Source organism: Mastigoproctus giganteus, chromosome 4 (assembly GCF_048544385.1).
Source record: "Mastigoproctus giganteus isolate SK-2022 chromosome 4, ASM4854438v1, whole genome shotgun sequence".
NCBI classification, from domain to species: domain Eukaryota; kingdom Metazoa; phylum Arthropoda; class Arachnida; order Uropygi; family Thelyphonidae; genus Mastigoproctus; species Mastigoproctus giganteus.
Window position 1 is genome coordinate 220,696,037 of NC_143578.1, and position 18,781 is coordinate 220,714,817.

General features: G+C 38.3%; 2 protein-coding genes across 2 annotated transcripts in view; one reads left to right on the forward strand and one right to left on the reverse strand.

The window, feature by feature from the left end:
- Positions 1-13,810, reverse strand: part of LOC150087423 (zinc finger MYM-type protein 1-like) — a 51,574-nt gene extending 37,764 nt beyond the window's left edge. The window contains exon 1 of the mRNA XM_090372480.1: positions 13,749-13,810. Coding sequence (XP_090228606.1) covers positions 13,749-13,810 — 62 coding nt within the window. The remainder of the gene's footprint in view (positions 1-13,748) is intronic.
- Positions 13,811-14,323: 513 nt separating this feature from the next.
- On the forward strand, positions 14,324-14,689 carry LOC150087424 (protein CFDP2-like). Its single transcript, XM_090372481.1, has one exon. The coding sequence runs from the start codon at positions 14,324-14,326 to the stop codon at positions 14,687-14,689; it is 366 nt and encodes a 121-aa protein (XP_090228607.1).
- The last annotated feature ends 4,092 nt before the right edge of the window (positions 14,690-18,781 follow it).

Consider the following 18,781-nt stretch of genomic DNA (forward strand, 5'->3'; position numbering starts at 1 on the left):
CTACGGACGTGGAGCATTATTCGAGAGGGAAAGGTCGGATCAACGCCAAACTCTCAGCATATGTGTTGTTAGTCCATGGTAGCATTCAGGACTAATTTCGATTCTATAGACCTCCCGATTTCTCTTTCCCCACAGCCCCAGAGAAACACTGGGATAAATTCGAAATACCTGTTTTAATCCTTTGATTCTTCTGGACATTTGCACAATTTCACGCTGACACATTAGCCCATGTCTCCAGTTCCTGGGCTCGTCTTACAAAAAAAAAAAAAAAAAAAAAGAGAAAAAAAATAATTTCTATAGAAATTCGACCTCGCGCTGCTACCCATCGAATGGTGTTGTTCACGTGATGGATAGCCATGACGTCAGATACAGACGTTTTCAGACCCATTAACTCCTTTTATTTGATAATCGAAAGCACCTGAAGTGTCCAACAATGCGTTTTCATTATAATCGGTGCCTCACCGAAAAATTTTGTTGTGGGGTGTGGGGGCTGGTGCTTTCCACACTTGTAGCTTTTACACATGTTAGTACAGTTATATAGAGCTTTATATTTTTGCCTCGCCGTGTCTGTGCCTATGACGTTGGTTTCAAATATGGAACTCAAAAAAAAAAAAAAAAAAAAAAACTCACATGTAAATGTTTGGAAGAAAATAGATTACTTCCTTTGATTATTAATTTTTTTCTGTTTTATAGAAAAAGCCCGTTTGGAAGGAACTGATGACAGAGAGGTACAGAGAGGTATCAATTTTACAGAAATTTAACGGTGTATTAATTATCATAAAAATCGTTTTCTATGGGCCTTCAATTTTATGTACGTATAATTTATCTATCCTTTTTCAAAAGGATATTTTTTAAAATATATTATGGCTCTTTTTTGCTAAACTAAACTAAACTAAACTAAACCAGCCGAACTTTCACTGTCATTCGAATTTGGACGATCATAACGATGAATTTTAACAAATAAATATTTCGATCATTGAAATCTCTCGATTATGCATCTTATCAAAATCACTATGAGGTTGTCGCATGCAAAGGATAATATTATTCAGACTTTAATAATACTTTTGACTGGTTCTCCACACGAACTCGCTTTCAAAAACTCGAGGAAATGTAGTGTCTGAAGTAACTAACGGATAAAACAATGGTTAAATATAAACAGTGATATACAAGCAAATGACCAATTCTGCATCGTCCCATATCAAAAATAGTGGATAAGAGAGAGCTTTTAGCGGAGATCTCTTAGTAATTTTTTTATTCGCCTTCTACTTCTAATGACTCTTGTTTGAGTGAACCAAAATTATCAACTGTTCTGCAACTCTTTTAGCTATGATAGCAACTTTGTTTGCGTTCTCTTTTGAAACTGTTTTGTTTTTTTATTATAATAGGAGTCATCTTCAATCCCTCTCTATTTTTATTATTTCATACAAAGATGGGAGCATTTTAACGCTGCGTGAAAATTGACAAATATTAATAAAAATATTGTACAATTAAACAAATATACCTGGAAAACAAAACAGAATATAGTATTAGTATTAGTACAGGCAAATGATACAAGAAAGCAAGACCATCAGGGGGGGAAAAAACCTTCCCACATCACCTGTTCATCTCCTTCTAATAATTTATCTAGTTTTTCCTTAAATTTATTCAAACTACACACTTTCACAACAACAGATGGGATTTTGTTCCAACAATCAACCATACGCTTGCTGAAGGCAAATCTCTATTCTGCAACCATCCTTTCTCAATTTGAATTTATGCCCTCTCAAGTGCGTAGTCTGAGCAGCAGGAAGAATCACAGGAGCATTGAGCTTGTTCAATCCATTCAAAGCCTTAAACACCTCAATCAGATCACCTCGCAGGTGCCTAGTCTCCAGACGCTTCCATTTGCAGAACTGAAGCCTTTCTTGGTAAAACCAACCCTTCGTTCCCTTCACTAATCTCGCTGCCCTTCTCTGCACTCAATCCAGCAGAACTCAAGATGCAGCCTAACCACTGCCTTGTATAATGGGATAATCACTTCATTACTGCTACCCATATGCAGTATCTTGCATTTGTGAAAAACTGAAATTTTTAGAAGTTAAATTTAAGGATCCAAATTATATTACATTCGACTAATTCAGTACAGGTCTAAAACGATCATAATCAGTAAAAATTTTCAAAACAATAAAAGATTGTTTCTAGTTAAGAATATATAAATATTTAAAATTTTATTCTATATAAATACAGAATATTTATACATTTAATAAAATGAGAAGAGTAAACTCTGTTTCATAATTTTCTATATACAAATCTTTTAAGTCGAGCAACAGCACGACACTTAGAGATTGAAGAAAGTGATTACTTACCATTTTGAAAATTCATCATAATGAGCTCTCAACATAAACAATAAAACGTAATCTCACCATCATGTGTCATTACACAACTTTGAACTTCGAAAGGATTTGTCAACTTCAGAATTAAGCACCAACTATCCTGGGAAAGGGAAATCAAGGCAGCTTTATTCAAGACAGCAGTATTAAAGTGTCCTGTACAAAGATGAAAACCTTAAGCAAACAGGACAAAGCTTCAATAAACTCAACATCTGATATAAACCTTAGAGATTAGATTTATTAAACATGAATCGAGAAATTACTTACAATTTTTTAAAGGAATTAACAAGTGTTTAATTTGCTGAATATTTATATACTACAAACAGTTTATGTGGTCCAGGCACACATTCCTTCGTTTTTCCTTTTGTTCATTGATGAGGTTTATTGGAACCAGCTTTGAACAAATTTTCCGCATGGCCAATTCCTCAGTCAAAATGTCGTGGACGGTTTGGTGATTCAAATTCAACTCACTACCAATCATTCTGACTGTCAAACGTCGATCAGACCTCATGATGGTCACATTTTCGTCCGTTTTTGACGTGCAAGGTCTTCCAGAACGAGGTTCGTCTTCCACACTTTCACGGCCATCCAAAAATTCTTTATGCCACTCAACAACCTGTGCCCTCAATAGAGCATGCTCTCCATAAGCCCGTTTTAATTTTTCGTAAGTTTCGGTTGCGTTTTCGTTAAGTTTGACGCAAAAATTGATCGCGCAACGCTGCTGGAGATTTCGTTATTCCATTTTCGTAACGCGTCACTACTACACACACTTACACAACTCGCTGTCAAGTCAGACGTGTTAACGCTATCGAGTTGAAACTTGCACTGAACATCAAGTAAGAATGTACGTCTCGGTTGGTGTCGGAGGCGTGGCTACAGTGTTGCCAGTTTTCGAGCCACGCGTTCAGTCTCATTACTTTATAGACACACCTCGTAACTTCAAAGTTTTTCTCGACAATCCCCACTCTGTTCTTGATATCCTAAAAATATCTGCAATGAACTTCTTAACTTTATCCAGATGAATAAGAAAGATGTGCAGAGAAATTTAGCTTATAATCAATTGTCACTCCTAAATATTTCGCTTTAGTTACAAGAGGAAGTTGAGGCCCATTAATTTTAATCTGAGGAGGTCTGTTCAGATCTAACTTAGTCTTAAAAATAATCATTTTAGTTTTAGAACTAATGGTTAGCGTGTTCTGAAGAGTCCACTTGGCATAGTGTTTGGGTGGGAGGACGCTACCGGTAGTTCCCACATTTGCGCCAATTTCAATACACCGATCAAGCAGGATAATGTTTCATAAAGGTCAAATTTTAATGGCCAGACTCGGTCAGAGCATATCCGAAACGGCACGGCTGGTGGGATGCTCCCGTTAGCCGTGGTTAGTACCTACCGAAAGTGGTCCGATGAGAAAAAACCTACGAACGGGAGCGTTCGTAGGTTTTTTCTCATCGATGCCACGTCTCATCGATGCTCGAGTTGAGCGGAGGCTCTCCCGGATAGTACGTGGCAACAGAAGGGCGACTGTGCTGCAACTTGCTGGTAATTGGAATTCTCGTGACGGGAGTAATGTGTCACAACACACACAGGATCGAAACTGGACCTTGAGTGATTGGAAGAAGGTCGTCTGGTCCGATGAATCAGGTTTCCTGTTGCACCATGTGGATGGCCGGGTACGTGTGCGTCGTTTACCTGGGGAAGTGATGGTGCCTGGGTGCACCGTGGGACGAAAACAAGCCAGTGGCGGCAGTGTCATGCTTTGGGCGATGTTCTGCTGGGATACCCTGGGTCCAGTCATCCATGTGCCAGGCACTCTGACGTCTGCCACCTATTTAGATCTCATCCTCGAAGACAAGATCTATATTATTAAAAGGAGCCCTAGACACCAGACGACCCCCTCAAATCAAGATACAAGGTAACACAATTAAGCTTACCACCGAATTAAAGCACCTTGGAGTCGTACTAGAAAAGAACCTGAGCTTTACACCACATATAGTGCACTTACGGAAGAAAATTAGAGGATACTTCGCACTTTTTGCGCGAATCACACGCAAGGAATGGGGTTTGAGGAGGAAAACCCTCAGCCTCTACTATAAAGCTATTTTCCTTCCAGCGATTACATATGCTGCTGGAATATGGTATCGCAAGGCGACCACTGCAGTGAACCGGAAAAAATTGGAGACTACGCAGCGACACATACTCATAACCATCTCGAGAGCATGTAACACTGTAAGTACCCACGCACTCCAGGCCCTAACGGGATCCCTCCCTCTGGACCTGGAGATTGTTAAGCATGGGCTACTCTATCAACTGACCAAAGGCAGAACGGCAACATGCCTCGACTACACCATAGATCTGTCAAATGATCCCAAAGTAGAAAGGAACCGTCTCTCCGCTTACCTCCAACAAACTAGCAGGCCCGCTGGGAGACCTCCAGCAAAAGTGCAATAACTAGAAAATTTCTACCCAACATACAGCTCGTATACCCGGATTATCCAGCGTGGCTCTCACCAGGACTCTACACAACCTACCTGCTGACGGGACACGGGGCCATTAGAGACAAACTACAAGGATTTGGACTGAGCGATACACCGTTTTGCCTCTGTGGTGAACGTGAAACGTGGGAGCACCTAATGTACAGTTGCCCACTATATGAGGACCTCTATTGTAGGTTCATTACTAGAACACAGCTTAACCTCCGTAATCAAGAAGACCTCGCCATAACTGAAGTTGACACATACAAGGCATTCGCGCAGCTGGCCTAGGACCTCTTCACAAGGAGAAGGACACTCCCACAGCCTCAACCACTGCAGTAAACAACCATGCCGTGCAGACCAGCAGAAAGTCTACACAACCACGGAAACCTTCCCAGATGATGAACTGACACCATGGTGAAACAACCAAGGAATTAGACCTCACAACTGAGTCTACCTGAAGTCACAATCTCTATGACTACCGACAGATGTATCCACCTGACGTGACAACCCGATTAGACAACCTCATCCAGCACAGGCATTTGACAACCTGATCAAGACAACAAGACTACCATGCAAGGGCTCAGAGAAACGACTGCAGCACATTGCTGCCACCTAGCCATATGGCGATCTGGGCTGGTAGCCTTGACCAGCCTGCTTTCACTCCTATTCCTTGGTGGGGGGGGAGATGGCTCGCTGTCTCCTCCTCCTCCTCCTCCTCCTGCCATCCCCTTTTCCCTCTGGTGGGGCATGGGCATGCCCCACTGACTGCAGGGGCCATCTACCCTATCGGCCCCTTACTTCTCTTTCTTCCCCCCAGCCTTCAATCTCCCTACCCTTCTCTTTGACTATACACCGCGAAAGCCCCAAGCATCCAAATTTAAATTAGCACCAAAATTATTGCCCGCCCCATTAGGCCTCTAGAACTTGTCATTTTAGCGTACAACCCCATGGTAATTTCGGGGAACAAACCCCACATACTATCTCGTAATAGCGATTTTGCAACTATACCACCGCGATCATTTTTTTTTTTTTCTTTTTTTCTCTATAGGACCCAGCCGCTGAAATCCCAGGAAATTAGGCGGCGGGACCTGCCAGAGTATAATAAACTTCGAAGTACACCTGACCAGCCTCCTCGTTGGCACAGTACGGACAATGCCGGGTCCCATCAGGGGCTCGACGGCCAATAGGCCAGAAGAACAATGGGCACAACACATGATCCACACACTTTTAAATCTCGGGCCTTGACAGAGTACTGTCCCTCGATATAGCGAACACTCGCGGAGATGGGAGAAATTCCTAGTGCCGTTTGACCCTCAACATACTTTGTACTTTGTATTTAGGTGGCAGGACCTGCCAGAGTAAACTACAACTACTGGGTACCTGGTCTACCTCCACGTGGCGAAGTGTGGGCAACGTCGGGCCTCAGCAGGGGTATGGCGGCTAAAATGGGCAGAAGAACAATGGTACACGACATCACACACCTCAAGATCCATATACTTTTAAATCTCTGGTCTTTACAGTGAACTGTATCACACCACAATGTAAACTACGCGGAGGTGGGGGGAACCCCTGGTGCCGTTTGACCCTAAACACACTTTACACTTTACCTAAACATCATTCCTGACCAGGTACACCCTTTCATGGCAACGATCTTCCCCTCTGGAGGTGCCGTCTTTCAGCAGGATAATACGCCATGCCACACCGCCCGGATTGTTTGAGACTGGTTTGCGGAACATGAGGAAGACTTCCATTTATTGCCTGGCCTCTAAATTCTCCAGACATCAATCCCATCGAGCATCTGTGGTTTGTGTTGGAACAGCACAAATGTGCAGTTTTAAGATGCTCTAGGCATCTTAAAACTGCACATTTATGTCAGACTCAATTTGGAGTAACGGAAAATCTTGTGAAACAGGAAAGCGTGCAATTTCCAAGTTGGAATAATCAGAATAAGAACGTTTATGTTGATGAAATGATTATTTTAATACCTTTTAGTCAATTAATTCGTTGGTGCAAATCAAATGAATCGTCAACTACCTACTGTACACTTCCAAGTGGCATATCATATAAAAGCAAGCGGATTACTAGGAGATTCAGGTACAATGTAATGTGAAACGATAGACGGTAATATCCGGTTTGCCTTAACTTAATGGATGCACATATTTTTGATTTGTATATTTGTGGGTGGCGAAGGAGGGAGAATATATTTTAGTAAGTCGGTTCACCTTCAAAGTCTCTAAGCAGTGAATGAGCCACGAAGAAAAGTTCACAAAATTTCGTTTTTCCTGTCTGAATTGTTATTTGGGACTCTGTTCATGATGCCCTCTGACTTCTTAGACCATTGTTAAATGCTGAAACTGGTTTAAAGGGGCCGATTTTTTCAGCCTAGTCTTACGCATTTTAATGTTCCTTATAGACATTTTTTCTTGAAAATTGAAACTGTTAGGTGTTTCTCCTTTTCCCTCCAACTGAGCAGCATCCCATTATGAGACGCTCTCATCAGTAGTCAGTTCGTGGATTAACTTTATGGTTCTCATCTTGCATCCGTTATCAGAACATCTCCCGCTTCCATATTAATCAAAAGCGTTTTCTAGGTTTTAAATTTCGAACATCGCAGCAATTAGAAACGGTCGATGACCAGTCTCAGAGCCATGTGAAAGATTATATTTCAATTATCGTACAACAAAGCTGGAAGAAGAAAAAAAACATCTGGTCCTACAATTCTTGCTCGTTGATATATTGCAATTAACGGCAATTTAAAATTAAAAAGTAGTAAAATTAAAAGCACAAGGATAAAATCTGGCAATTAAGTCTTCGCATAATTCGAACACTGTAAATCCGATTGTCAGTTAAACTCGAAAGCTAATGGAAGACGACGATGAGGAAAATCCTGGCCTAGAGCACTGGCACTTTCTATGATGTGAAAATTGTAAAGAAGGCTGGATATATGAATTTGTTTTTGATTCTTTATAACAGAAAATCAGCTTACCTTCGAAGCAAGCATTTCGAAAAGTTACTTCAATACGTTTCTAATAAGATTCAGCATATTCATCACCATCACAGGACAACATTGATGTAATAATCACACCCTTATTACTTTAGTGATCTACTCAGATCTTACTGTAATTTTAAAGTTGAAGAACAACTGCTTTTGCATTTAAGAAAACTCATATAAGAAAATTTATATCCTGATGAATATAGCAACATTAAGAGTTATACGTCTGGAATCCTTTCACATCCTGTAGACAAGGACAGAGACACAATTCTTGTAAGACTGAGCCAGAGAGAAAGCAAAAGTTTCGAATTATATAAAAACATTTAATCATTACCTACACGTATTCGCAATATTCAAATTTCATATATTTGTGAAATTAAAAACTCAACAACAAAGGAATACCAGGACAGAGTGCGACACTGTTCTTTGATGTGCTTGGTTCAGAAGCACGTCAAAAAGTTTAGGGTGGTATATATTTTTGTAGCCGTCTAAAATAACTCGAAATGTAATGGCATATATATACAGAGAAGTAATAATTCAGGCTTCTAGCATCATTAACTATCCGAGTACATTGCTCTAACTCGTGCTGTTGTTGCTTAGCAACCATTCCAGTCAAATTGCAAAATTCCTCTGGTGCAAACCACACCATTTTATACGATATTGAAATAAAATCTTTGTAGATGAAGGCATCTTTTGTATTCACAACGTGTGGATTCGTACCTCGTATTAACAAGGTACGATTCCCTGCTTCATATTACATTAAATTCCATACTAATTTTCTATTTCTAAGGATTCCGTTATAAATAAACAGAATCCTCATTTATATTTCGATATTTCTTTATCAGCAGTACTGATATTTCAAATAAAATTCTTAAAGGGACATTATATCTCCTATGCTAGAAAGGAAAATACGCTAAAGAGTGCATAACATGAGGTCACTGAAACTCTAGAAGTTCATTTCATTTCATATACCAATAGATGGAGAGAAAGCACTTCAAAAACCCTTGTACAGGAATGGGCGCCCCCGTTAAAATGTTGTTGTCCGTTGCCAAAGCAACGGGCATCATTTGGCAAGTGAGTGAAAGCTACAAAATTACCATCTGTCAGCAGCAATGAAAAAGTAGCTTTTACTGTGGGAGTTATTTGGTAACTGCAGTACTCAGATGAGAGATATTTTCACAAAAAAAGAAACACAGTTACGCTATCCAAAGAGATTTACACATTTTGTACGGAATTAACCAATCTGGGAAATTTCATATGCTTTTGCTATTATTTACTTCACCCGGTGGTATGCAAGGTTTGGATTTTTTCCAACAGGGAGGAAAACCTCCGAAAAGAACTTCGGTTTAGTTCTATTTAAATAAAACTTTCGCAAGAAATTATTTGAAATGATTATTCTTAAGCCGGTGATATTTCGACTGGAGAAGCTGAATCAATGAAAATAATAAATGCACAGCCATGTGTTGAGCATGTCTCTTTGAGGACAATATGTTTTACTACATCATTAATTCACGAAATTTATTAAAATATCATGGCATCTACAGTTTACATAGTTCGCAATATTTCTCGAGTTTTTCCATTAAGATTAATTGAATCTTCAATTAAAATTGTGAAGATTAATATTTTGAGATTTGTTGTAGGCGCATCGCAACTTAGGCCATATTGCGCCGTATATAATATGTTTGTAAATTGAGTGTGTTCTATGGTCGATTTGCTGTTTGCTGGACAAAAAAACCCGAGTTTCCGGGAGAAAAACACGCTATCTCGCCTGAGACCGACTAACTCAGCCACGTTGTGAAAAAGGCCCATAAAAATACCTCATATCATCGACGGGATTCGAACTGAGGTCTTTTCCCACCCTGTGTGGGGAGGACGGTGATACCAGGAGGACAATATTTTGAGGTTTCGTATGAAAAGTTCTGTACCGAATGTCCACCGCTTTCATAATTTAATCAGAGAAATGCAAATTGTTTGTGAAGATTCAACTAAGTTCCAGGGATCATCTCCGAACGATTCAGCTCCGATAAAGAAAAAGTTATAAGTCAAGCAGTTTCTGAGACCATGAAAATACGGCTTAGGCGCTTTACTGCTTTTGTTTAAATAGGTTTTTCTTTCTTTTATGAATATCTTAATGTAATTCCTGGTTATTATTAATTTTTATAAAAAAGAAAATAAATGGATGTGGTATTAGAAGGAACATAGTGCAATAAAGAGGATGAATAGAACATAATGGAATAGGAAGTAGAGAGGATGAAACTTACTGATATTAGACTTCTGGAGGGATTCTTAGGGTAGGTCTCTTTTCTTTCTTGAATATGGATTATTTTTAATATTTGAAAGTTCCATATGTAAATCATAAAGACCATATGATTGTGGAGCTGGGTTCAGTACTGATAGTTCGTTCACATTATTTCAGCTTTATTTCTTTATCTGAATAGTAATAAAGCTGGAACAATAAAAATAACAGTAATGATAATATCCATGAAGAAGCTGCCATTGGCAACTTCTTCATGGAAGTTAGGGGTTCTATTTGTTTTCCCAGTGTCTTGTGTCTGTTGTTCGGTATATGAATGACATGATATGACATCAAATATTGACATGTTAATCATATATACAAGTTGGATAGAAGAAAATAAACAGGTTTCCAAAACTGAAGTAACGCGAACTTTGTAACGTATTTTTCTCGTATATTGAAAGAAGAATTAAGCGGATCATTACAGAATACCCAGAGTTATGTTTGAAATCGTCGGTTAACAGCAATGGTCCCACCAAAAGTAGTTTATCCTACTTTGTGCGCACACACTGTAAAACTAGCTAACTTTTAAAAAGTTTTCAAAAGACCCAAAGGGTTGGAGTAATTATCCCTGAAGGTTCAGGTTTTGCCATCCTTACCGAATTTTCAGACCATAAAAATGCACTTTTTTTCCACTGTAAAATTTTGTCTAAAATTATCTTGCGTCTTATGATCAGAAGGTAATAAAGATATCACTGCTTGCACCTAGTGTAGGTGCAAGCAGTGATATCTTTATCATTATCCGTGGCTATAATCAGTATGGTCAAAATGTCTAGGTGTATTTAAAAAAGCATAAAAGAGCAACAACAAAAAAAAAGATAGATTCCGTTTTCTTATCATGCTGAATTAAACACGGAATTAGCTGAAATTCCAGAACTTACTGAAGCCGATGAGCATCTCAATTAACAACCTCTTTAAGATATTCATGCATGAGGAGTGGATTAAAGGGATGGAGGTACTAAATCACTATATGACAGCAGGACAAATGAAGCAGCCAAACATTATGTGTGAACGAGTTAAAAATTAGTGTACGGTAGTGAAGCACAAAAGCAGCCTTTGTGTTCGGTTTTTGTCTTCAGAAATTTAGAAAAAGCTATGTTCTTGATGGCCTGAAGAGGATGCAGTCTTTGAAAAAAGTGCAAGTTCAGACCATAACATCAGTAATAAAGGGTGTGACAGTAATCACGATGCATTATTAGTTATAGGATGAGGAAAAGCTTCGTATTAGACTGATATTTTGTTTAGTAAGCACTTCTGAATTTGTTTCTTATATTATGCAGTAAAACATTTTTTTAAAAAATTTGCAGTCTAAAATGAGGGTGCACCTAATGATCTGGTGCGTCTTATTGTCCGGAAAATACGGTAATTCGGAACTACTATTAGAAGACCAGCGATCCTATCAAATAGCCCACGCCTTGTATTCAAAATAGGATGACTGATTGGTCACTGTTACGTTGCATCCACTGGCTGAAAGAACGGATCCCGTATTTGTGACAACCAGCAGGCTCGAAATTTACAACATGTGGACTTACCAGCACGTTGCTATGAGACCTCGACTTTCACTCTTTAAATAGAGAAGTTAATCTACAACAAGCCTATACGAATTAAATAGTTTCAGGAAACGAAACTTGAACTCTGAAGTTTTCAGGGCAGTGGTGTTCAATAAGTGACACACAGGCACTTATCAAGGTTAAACAGAAATCACATTTTGGTTAAATTTTCTAAAGAAAAAAAAATAGCGCTTTAAATTAGTTGGGATGAAGCAAAGACAACTGATTCAGAAACATAGGTAAGATCTGATTATTAAGAAAGAACTATTCAAAAAATGTGAAGAAAATAGGTTGTTGTTAAAATTGAAGTACAAATTAGGAAAGTTTCAACGAAACTGACAAGCTAAGTATTTGGAAAATATTTTATATTAATTAATATAATCAAATTGATATAAAATATTAATTTTACGTATGCGTAAAATTACACTTTGTGAACTAGGGTTCAATTGTAGACCAAATTTTCTTGCTATTCTATTTATTTTAATTAATAAAAAATATGCTCTCATAATTATGGTTTGCTTACCTCCCTTAATATAATTAGATAGATCCCATCCATCACAGGGCCGTTTTATGTTAAAAATCAACAATTTCTCTTCCACTTTCCTGTCAGTTATCACAAAATCATTTAACGCCCCATTAGATTTGAAGAAAATTTCTGACATTCCTCTCCTTAAAGAACTTCTCACTCATGCGTGAATTTAGATTCAAAATACTTATTAAGTTTGTCAGCAATCTGAGCAAGATCATCAACAGTTAAACCATCAGCATCAAATGGGTGAATATGATTCAACTCTTCCTTCTACTGTTAATATAAGTAAAGAAAGTTTTTCCTGATTTTCTTGTCATTATTTGCCATAGACCTCTCGTAATCTGCCTTTGCCTGTCTAACCTCCTTTGTGAATTGGTTACAGACTAGTTTATATCTACTATAGGCTTCTGTATCACCTGACAATTTATATGCATCCATCCATTTACTTCTCCACCACAAGTCTCATCAGTTCGCCTGGCATCCATTTAGGTCTAAGTTTGAAACGATACTTCGTAGTTAGTATGAAAAATCTAATAACTTCTACAACTACTTCCTGAATGCTTCCCATTTAAAACTGCTGTTGGTAACATCATCAAACGGTCCTATTGTATAGAATTTAAAAATTGTCCGAGACCACTGTAATCGCCATTACGAAAGCAAATGCCCATCCCATACCCTTGATAGTAGTTATGACTTTAAGTAAATCCCATATCACCATCCGGAGGATCTTTTACCTGCAGGATCTTAATGTATGACAAATCGCTGCCAATAATCATCAATCAAGAGTACTGCTTCCTCTTTTTGTTTCTCTAAGATGCTGCTATAGAAAACAGTCATCCAATAAATCCACAAAAGTCGATATTTTGCCAGTGACCAATCCACAACTTTCAGTCAATATCATCTGGAAAATTAAAATGCCTCATTATAAGGCATTCTGATATGCGAATCACTCTATTTCTCTGTACAGTTGTTGGTTATACTCATCACAGTCATTAGGCCTATAACACACTACTACTATCATGTTTGTTTTCCCAGTGCTTATGTCACACCAAACTGACTCAACGCTGCACTTGCTACCCATGTCAACTGGATGTACTACCTTAGATTTTATGTGCTTCTTAACTAAGAGCATACCCTTGAAATCCCTCACATTCAAATTCTGCATTCCTTATGTCTGAGTGAACCATGCCTCTGATATCCTCACAATCTCAAAATTTATTTATTATTATTATTATTATTATTATTATTATAGCAAGTGATTGCTTTCACCCCTTTTACACAGCCGATGTCCAACAGTTATTTTATATTTTGGTCATTCCTTCCTATTTATAAAGTTCATGTTCCTAGCTTTTTCTAGTTCAAGCTTCTTCTTCATACTTCTATAGTTCAAGCAAGCTGTAAGCTTCAGAGAGGCTCTTCACTCTCTACTGCTTGCCTTCACATTTACTATGCTCCTAGATCAGTGTACATGCGCATGTTCTTACTCTACTCTTAATTACCTTAACACAAGCCCATATGTTCTTACTCTACTCTCAATTACCTTAACATCAAACCATGATGATCCACAGCATGGTTTGAAACCCCCGACACCTTGCTTTCCATGGTGCCGCATGTTCCAATAGAAGCATGTTCCTAACCTGCCGATCTGCGACAGGTTTGACAGATCGCTAGCTTAAATTTATCGCCTTCAATAGAAAAAGAAGTCTCAAAACTAATAAGCCTGGACGTGATCTTATTGGTGGTATATGTGACGTTAATAAGTCTGATGACGACATTATTAAACTAGCCACACTCAATATTATAACATTGTCAGGAAAAATTGAGGAATGTGTGGGCATCTTAAAGGACAGAAAAATAAACATACTTGGATTGAGTGAATCAAAATGGAAAGGAAACGGGTGTAGAGAGTTACGAGGGGGTTATTAGCTATATAGTTGGTCTGGGGATGATGTAGCGAGGAAGGGTGTAGCCATCATTATAGATCACAGAATTAAGGAAAGGCTACTGGAGGTGAATAACATCAGCGACAGACTCATGTCAATTAAACAGCAAATGAATGACAACGAAACGTTGAAGATAGTACAATGTTACGCAACGAAAACCGGTTGCGAAGAAATGGAGAAGCTGAAGTTTGAGGACAACCTCGAAGAGAACATCACAGGTGGAGATACAGTCATTATGGGTGAAGTGAACGCAAAAGTCGGACTAGAGTACGTAATGGGTACGCATGGTTGGGGACCTAGGAATGATGATGGTGACAGGCTGTTGGATTTCTGTTTAAGGAACAGCTTGGTCATAGGAAACACATGGTTCAAAAAGAGAAGGAGTCACAAAGTGACAAGATACGGTTGGGACGGTCAAAAGGAATCCCTCCTTGACTATATACTCGTGGATAAAGAGCGACACAAAAGACTAGTGGACGTCAAAGTCATTCCTAGTGTCTCCCTTGGTAGTGATCACGCGTTAGTTGTGAAGTTTTAAGATTCCCTAAATTGAAGAGGATCAAAATAACAAGAGAGAGAGAAAACTATGGGTGTGGAAGTTGCAAGAAGATGAAAATGGGGCGATGTTCAGAGAAGAGTTCAGGAAGGTTGTACTTAAAACAGTAGTGAACAGCGTGGAATAAGAATGGAAAACATTCAAAAACTGTATAGTATGACTGACAGAGCAGGTTTGCGGAAGGACAAAGCAATAGGAGATGAAAAGAAACCCCATGGTGGAATGAGAGGAAGAGAGAGGTTATGAAACTCAAGAATAATGCATTCAGGACCTACTTCCAGAAAAGAAATGATGAGAATAAAGAGAGATATATGAAACCGTGAAGAGAGAGACCAAGAGAATAGTTAACGAGGAGAGAAAGCTGGTTGGAAGAATGGAGTGAAACTCTACGACAAGATATCGACGGTAATAAAAATACGCTGTACGGTATCGTGAGGAACAGAAGAGATGGTGAACAGAGCAAATACTTGATGGATGAGAATTAGAACCTAATAACCAAGGATGAAGAGATAAGAGAAACATGGAAGAAGTATTTTGAAAATCTGTTGAACGTGCAGGACAGCCAGCTAAACGGACAAAGGCAGGTTGATCATAAAAGAGGGGATGAAAAAGAAGTTACGGAGAGAGAGAGAGAGACCAGACAGACCTGACGTGGAATGATGTATTGCAGACATGGAAATACATCAAGACAGGTAAGTCTGCTGGTATAGATGAGATATGGCTGAAGGCTATAGGTGAGGCAGGAATAGCGTGGACATACAGACTGTTTCGCAAGATCTGCGATGAGACATAGGTGCCGAAGAACTGGAAAGAAGGTTTGATCATCCCGTTGTTCAAGAAGGGGAACAGGAAAAAGGGTTCCAATTATAGAGGCATCGCACTGACATCACATGTGAATAAGAATCTCCTTATTCTTAAAATTGCACTAGAGTAAGAATCTCTAGTGCAAGAATCACTTTTAGCTCTGTCTGAAGCTCTAGTTAATGTATTAGTCTATATATATCCCCACTCCAAGCTATCAGTTTTCTGAACCATCTAACACTGCCTTGGAGAATCAGAAAATATCCTTGCATTCTTTCTATTTAAGTGTATCCCGTTTCTATAAAACAGTTTCTTCTTTTAACAAGCATAGAACACGATGTAAAAACTTTTATCCCAATGAGCCTTGCAGTCCCTCCAGGGCCGATCTGATTGACAAGGTTCTCAAAATGATCGGGTAAAAGTTATTGACACTTTCGTCCCATTGACTGGAGTGTAACTACGATACTAGAAGCCTTTCTGGATATTTAAACCAGTATCACTGGATAGAAACTGCATCTGAGTACAATCACAGATGAGGATAACAATACTGTACTGTACTATTAAAAATGCATTTAGCAGCTGAAAAGCGACGGTGTTAGTGATGTTGGGTACCTAAAGAAGGAACTACAAGTACGGTTGTCATAATGATATCATGGGTCCATAAAGCGGAATCTGCAGAGTGTCGAGGGATTCAAAGAATGGAAATGTCTATTGGTAGGCTGCAATAACCCATTCAATATTTTTTTTTATTTCTTAGAAACAAACAGTAGGGACATTTTGAAGTTGTAGATTCAAAAATTTACTACTGCCACTAAAAAGCTAGAAAATGACATTACAAAAGCTTTGCTTTACACGTGAAGACAAGCTTTTTCTTGCAATTTTTATGTGACAACTTCGAAGGTAAATCTGAGATATATTCTGAAAAATCAAACTTTTCTTTGGGGGTACAAAGAAGCTAATATCAACCGGTGTGCCAGTGCATGCGTGCTCAGGTGACTTTTGACGTGCGATCCAATACGTCACGTACGATAAGCTTTACGTCTTCAGGTAACCTACGTCATTCTGCAGCGTTTATTACGGCCACTGGTCCATGTACCGGAAAAGGCTAATAATTTATGTTAGAAACTTTCGTTACTCCAAAAGATTCTGCTAATTATGGACAAGGGTGGGGCGGGGGAAGCAGTGTTACTATATTTTAACTCTCGGAAAGTTGTATTTCTTTGACTGTGCTATTTTCAAATATCGACGAGTGACGTCTATATATTAGGCTGCAAGAAAGGAAGGTTAGTTTGTAGGTTAGTTCAATTTTCTGTGCCTATATCGGCTTTCACTTTGAAAACGGTCACTGAATAAATTAAACAAATAAATAAACTTATTAAACTGAAATTATCGCAGTTTCACTTCCCAAATCCAAATTAAAGAAAACAAACTTCTATTTTTTTGTAAAGGCTTACTCTTTTGCTCATACTTCAAGTACAATGGTAGAAACGAAAAGTTCATAATACATATTAACATCAAATTAGATAAAACAAATACTGAGTTTTCTCAACATTCATGAGACAGTAATACAGTGAAATAATAAACAGATGAACAAAAAACAGATAACACGAAATTAAAGCAGTTAAGTTCACGAAACCCTCATAATAATTTTTATTTTCATTGTTCAAGGTTTCAGAAATGAAGTGAAGTATTTTTTTTTATAATTATGCAAATGATAATCATCATATTTCACGATTACAATCACAAGTTACAAATATTTAAATTAGAAAATTATGACTCATGTTTTGTTTATTACCGTATCAAAATAAAGGATGTAATGCAGAAATGTAAGTACTGATTAAGTCAAAATCACATGAAAAGCATTCCTTGTATTAGTGTAAAAAGATTTCTTTTTTTAAATTAATACAGATTTGGAAATTTATAACTGTAAGCTTAAGTACCGCATATTAAATTACAGTGAAAAAAACAGGGATATATTTATTTTTACCTCTTGTATTCTGTCTATTATGCGCTCCAAAATGGAGTGAATAACAGAAAGAACATAAGAGCTAAAAATGCTGTCTGTCAGGACTTTGTGCCTACCAGGCTATCCGGACACTTCTGATGCTAGGTGCCAGAATTTATACTATCAGGGGCGAAAAGATTTGCTGTATTTCTTGAGCAGATTGTGGGTGGATTAGGTGGGTGATTTCAAAATGTATTTAAAAGGCAGGTTGTTCAAACATGTCTGCTAGTCACCTTGCTAACATTGCAGATCCGACTATGGCTCAGAGTTTCCGAAAGAGGAACATAATATTATCCCAGATAATACACAGGTACTGTGAATTTCTCATAATTTTATCATATAAGATATTTGGAAGAAATAAGAAATATTTTATATAAAATGCTTCCAAATTCCTTGCAGAAATTTAATATTTATTATATTAAACAAGTCGATCATAGTCACAATGGAACTGGATGAAAAAAATTTTGATATCATATATGTGGATTTCAGGAAAACTTTTGATACTGTTGCACAATTTTTTTTTTTTTTTTGTTAGCACATCGGCTTCTGTGACCATAATGCACCTCCCAAGGTTTTTACATTTTACTCTGATCCAAGCCCGAGGTGGGATTCGAACCCACGACCTTTGGGTTGCCAGGCAGGTACTTTACCCACCTGGCTAGCCCGGTCGGCACTGTTGCATATGGAAGACTACTGTACAAAATAGAGCAATATGGCGTTAAGGACAAGTTGCTACAATGGATAAAATGATGGAAGGATAGAGAGTGGTAATCAATGGACACTGCTCTTCGTGGACTAATATTATTAGTGGAGTCCGCCAGGGTTTGTTGTTGTGCTCACTGCTGTGTTGTATATTTATCAATGATATTGATAAAGGTATATCAATGTCAAAGTTTGTAGATGATACAAAGGTTGGCAGGGTTGTTGATAACAGTAATGACAGTATTCTACTGCAACAGGATCTGGAAAAGTTGGATAAATGGACTGAGAAGTGAAAACTGAAGTTTAACATTGACAAATGCAAAGTACCGGATATGGGTAGCAGTAACCCCAGAGAAATGTACCAACTATGTGGTGTTACACTCAGGGTAGTGGAGAATGAAAGAGACCTGGGGATAATTGTGCAGTCAGATATGAAGTTTTCTGAGCAGTGCAGAGACAGGCTGCCAGAGTAAATCATGCTGTCTTGTCAATGATATACAGGAATTTTGAGAGCAGGGAAAAGGAGGCGATTATCCCTCTGTATAAGGCAATGGTCAGGACACACC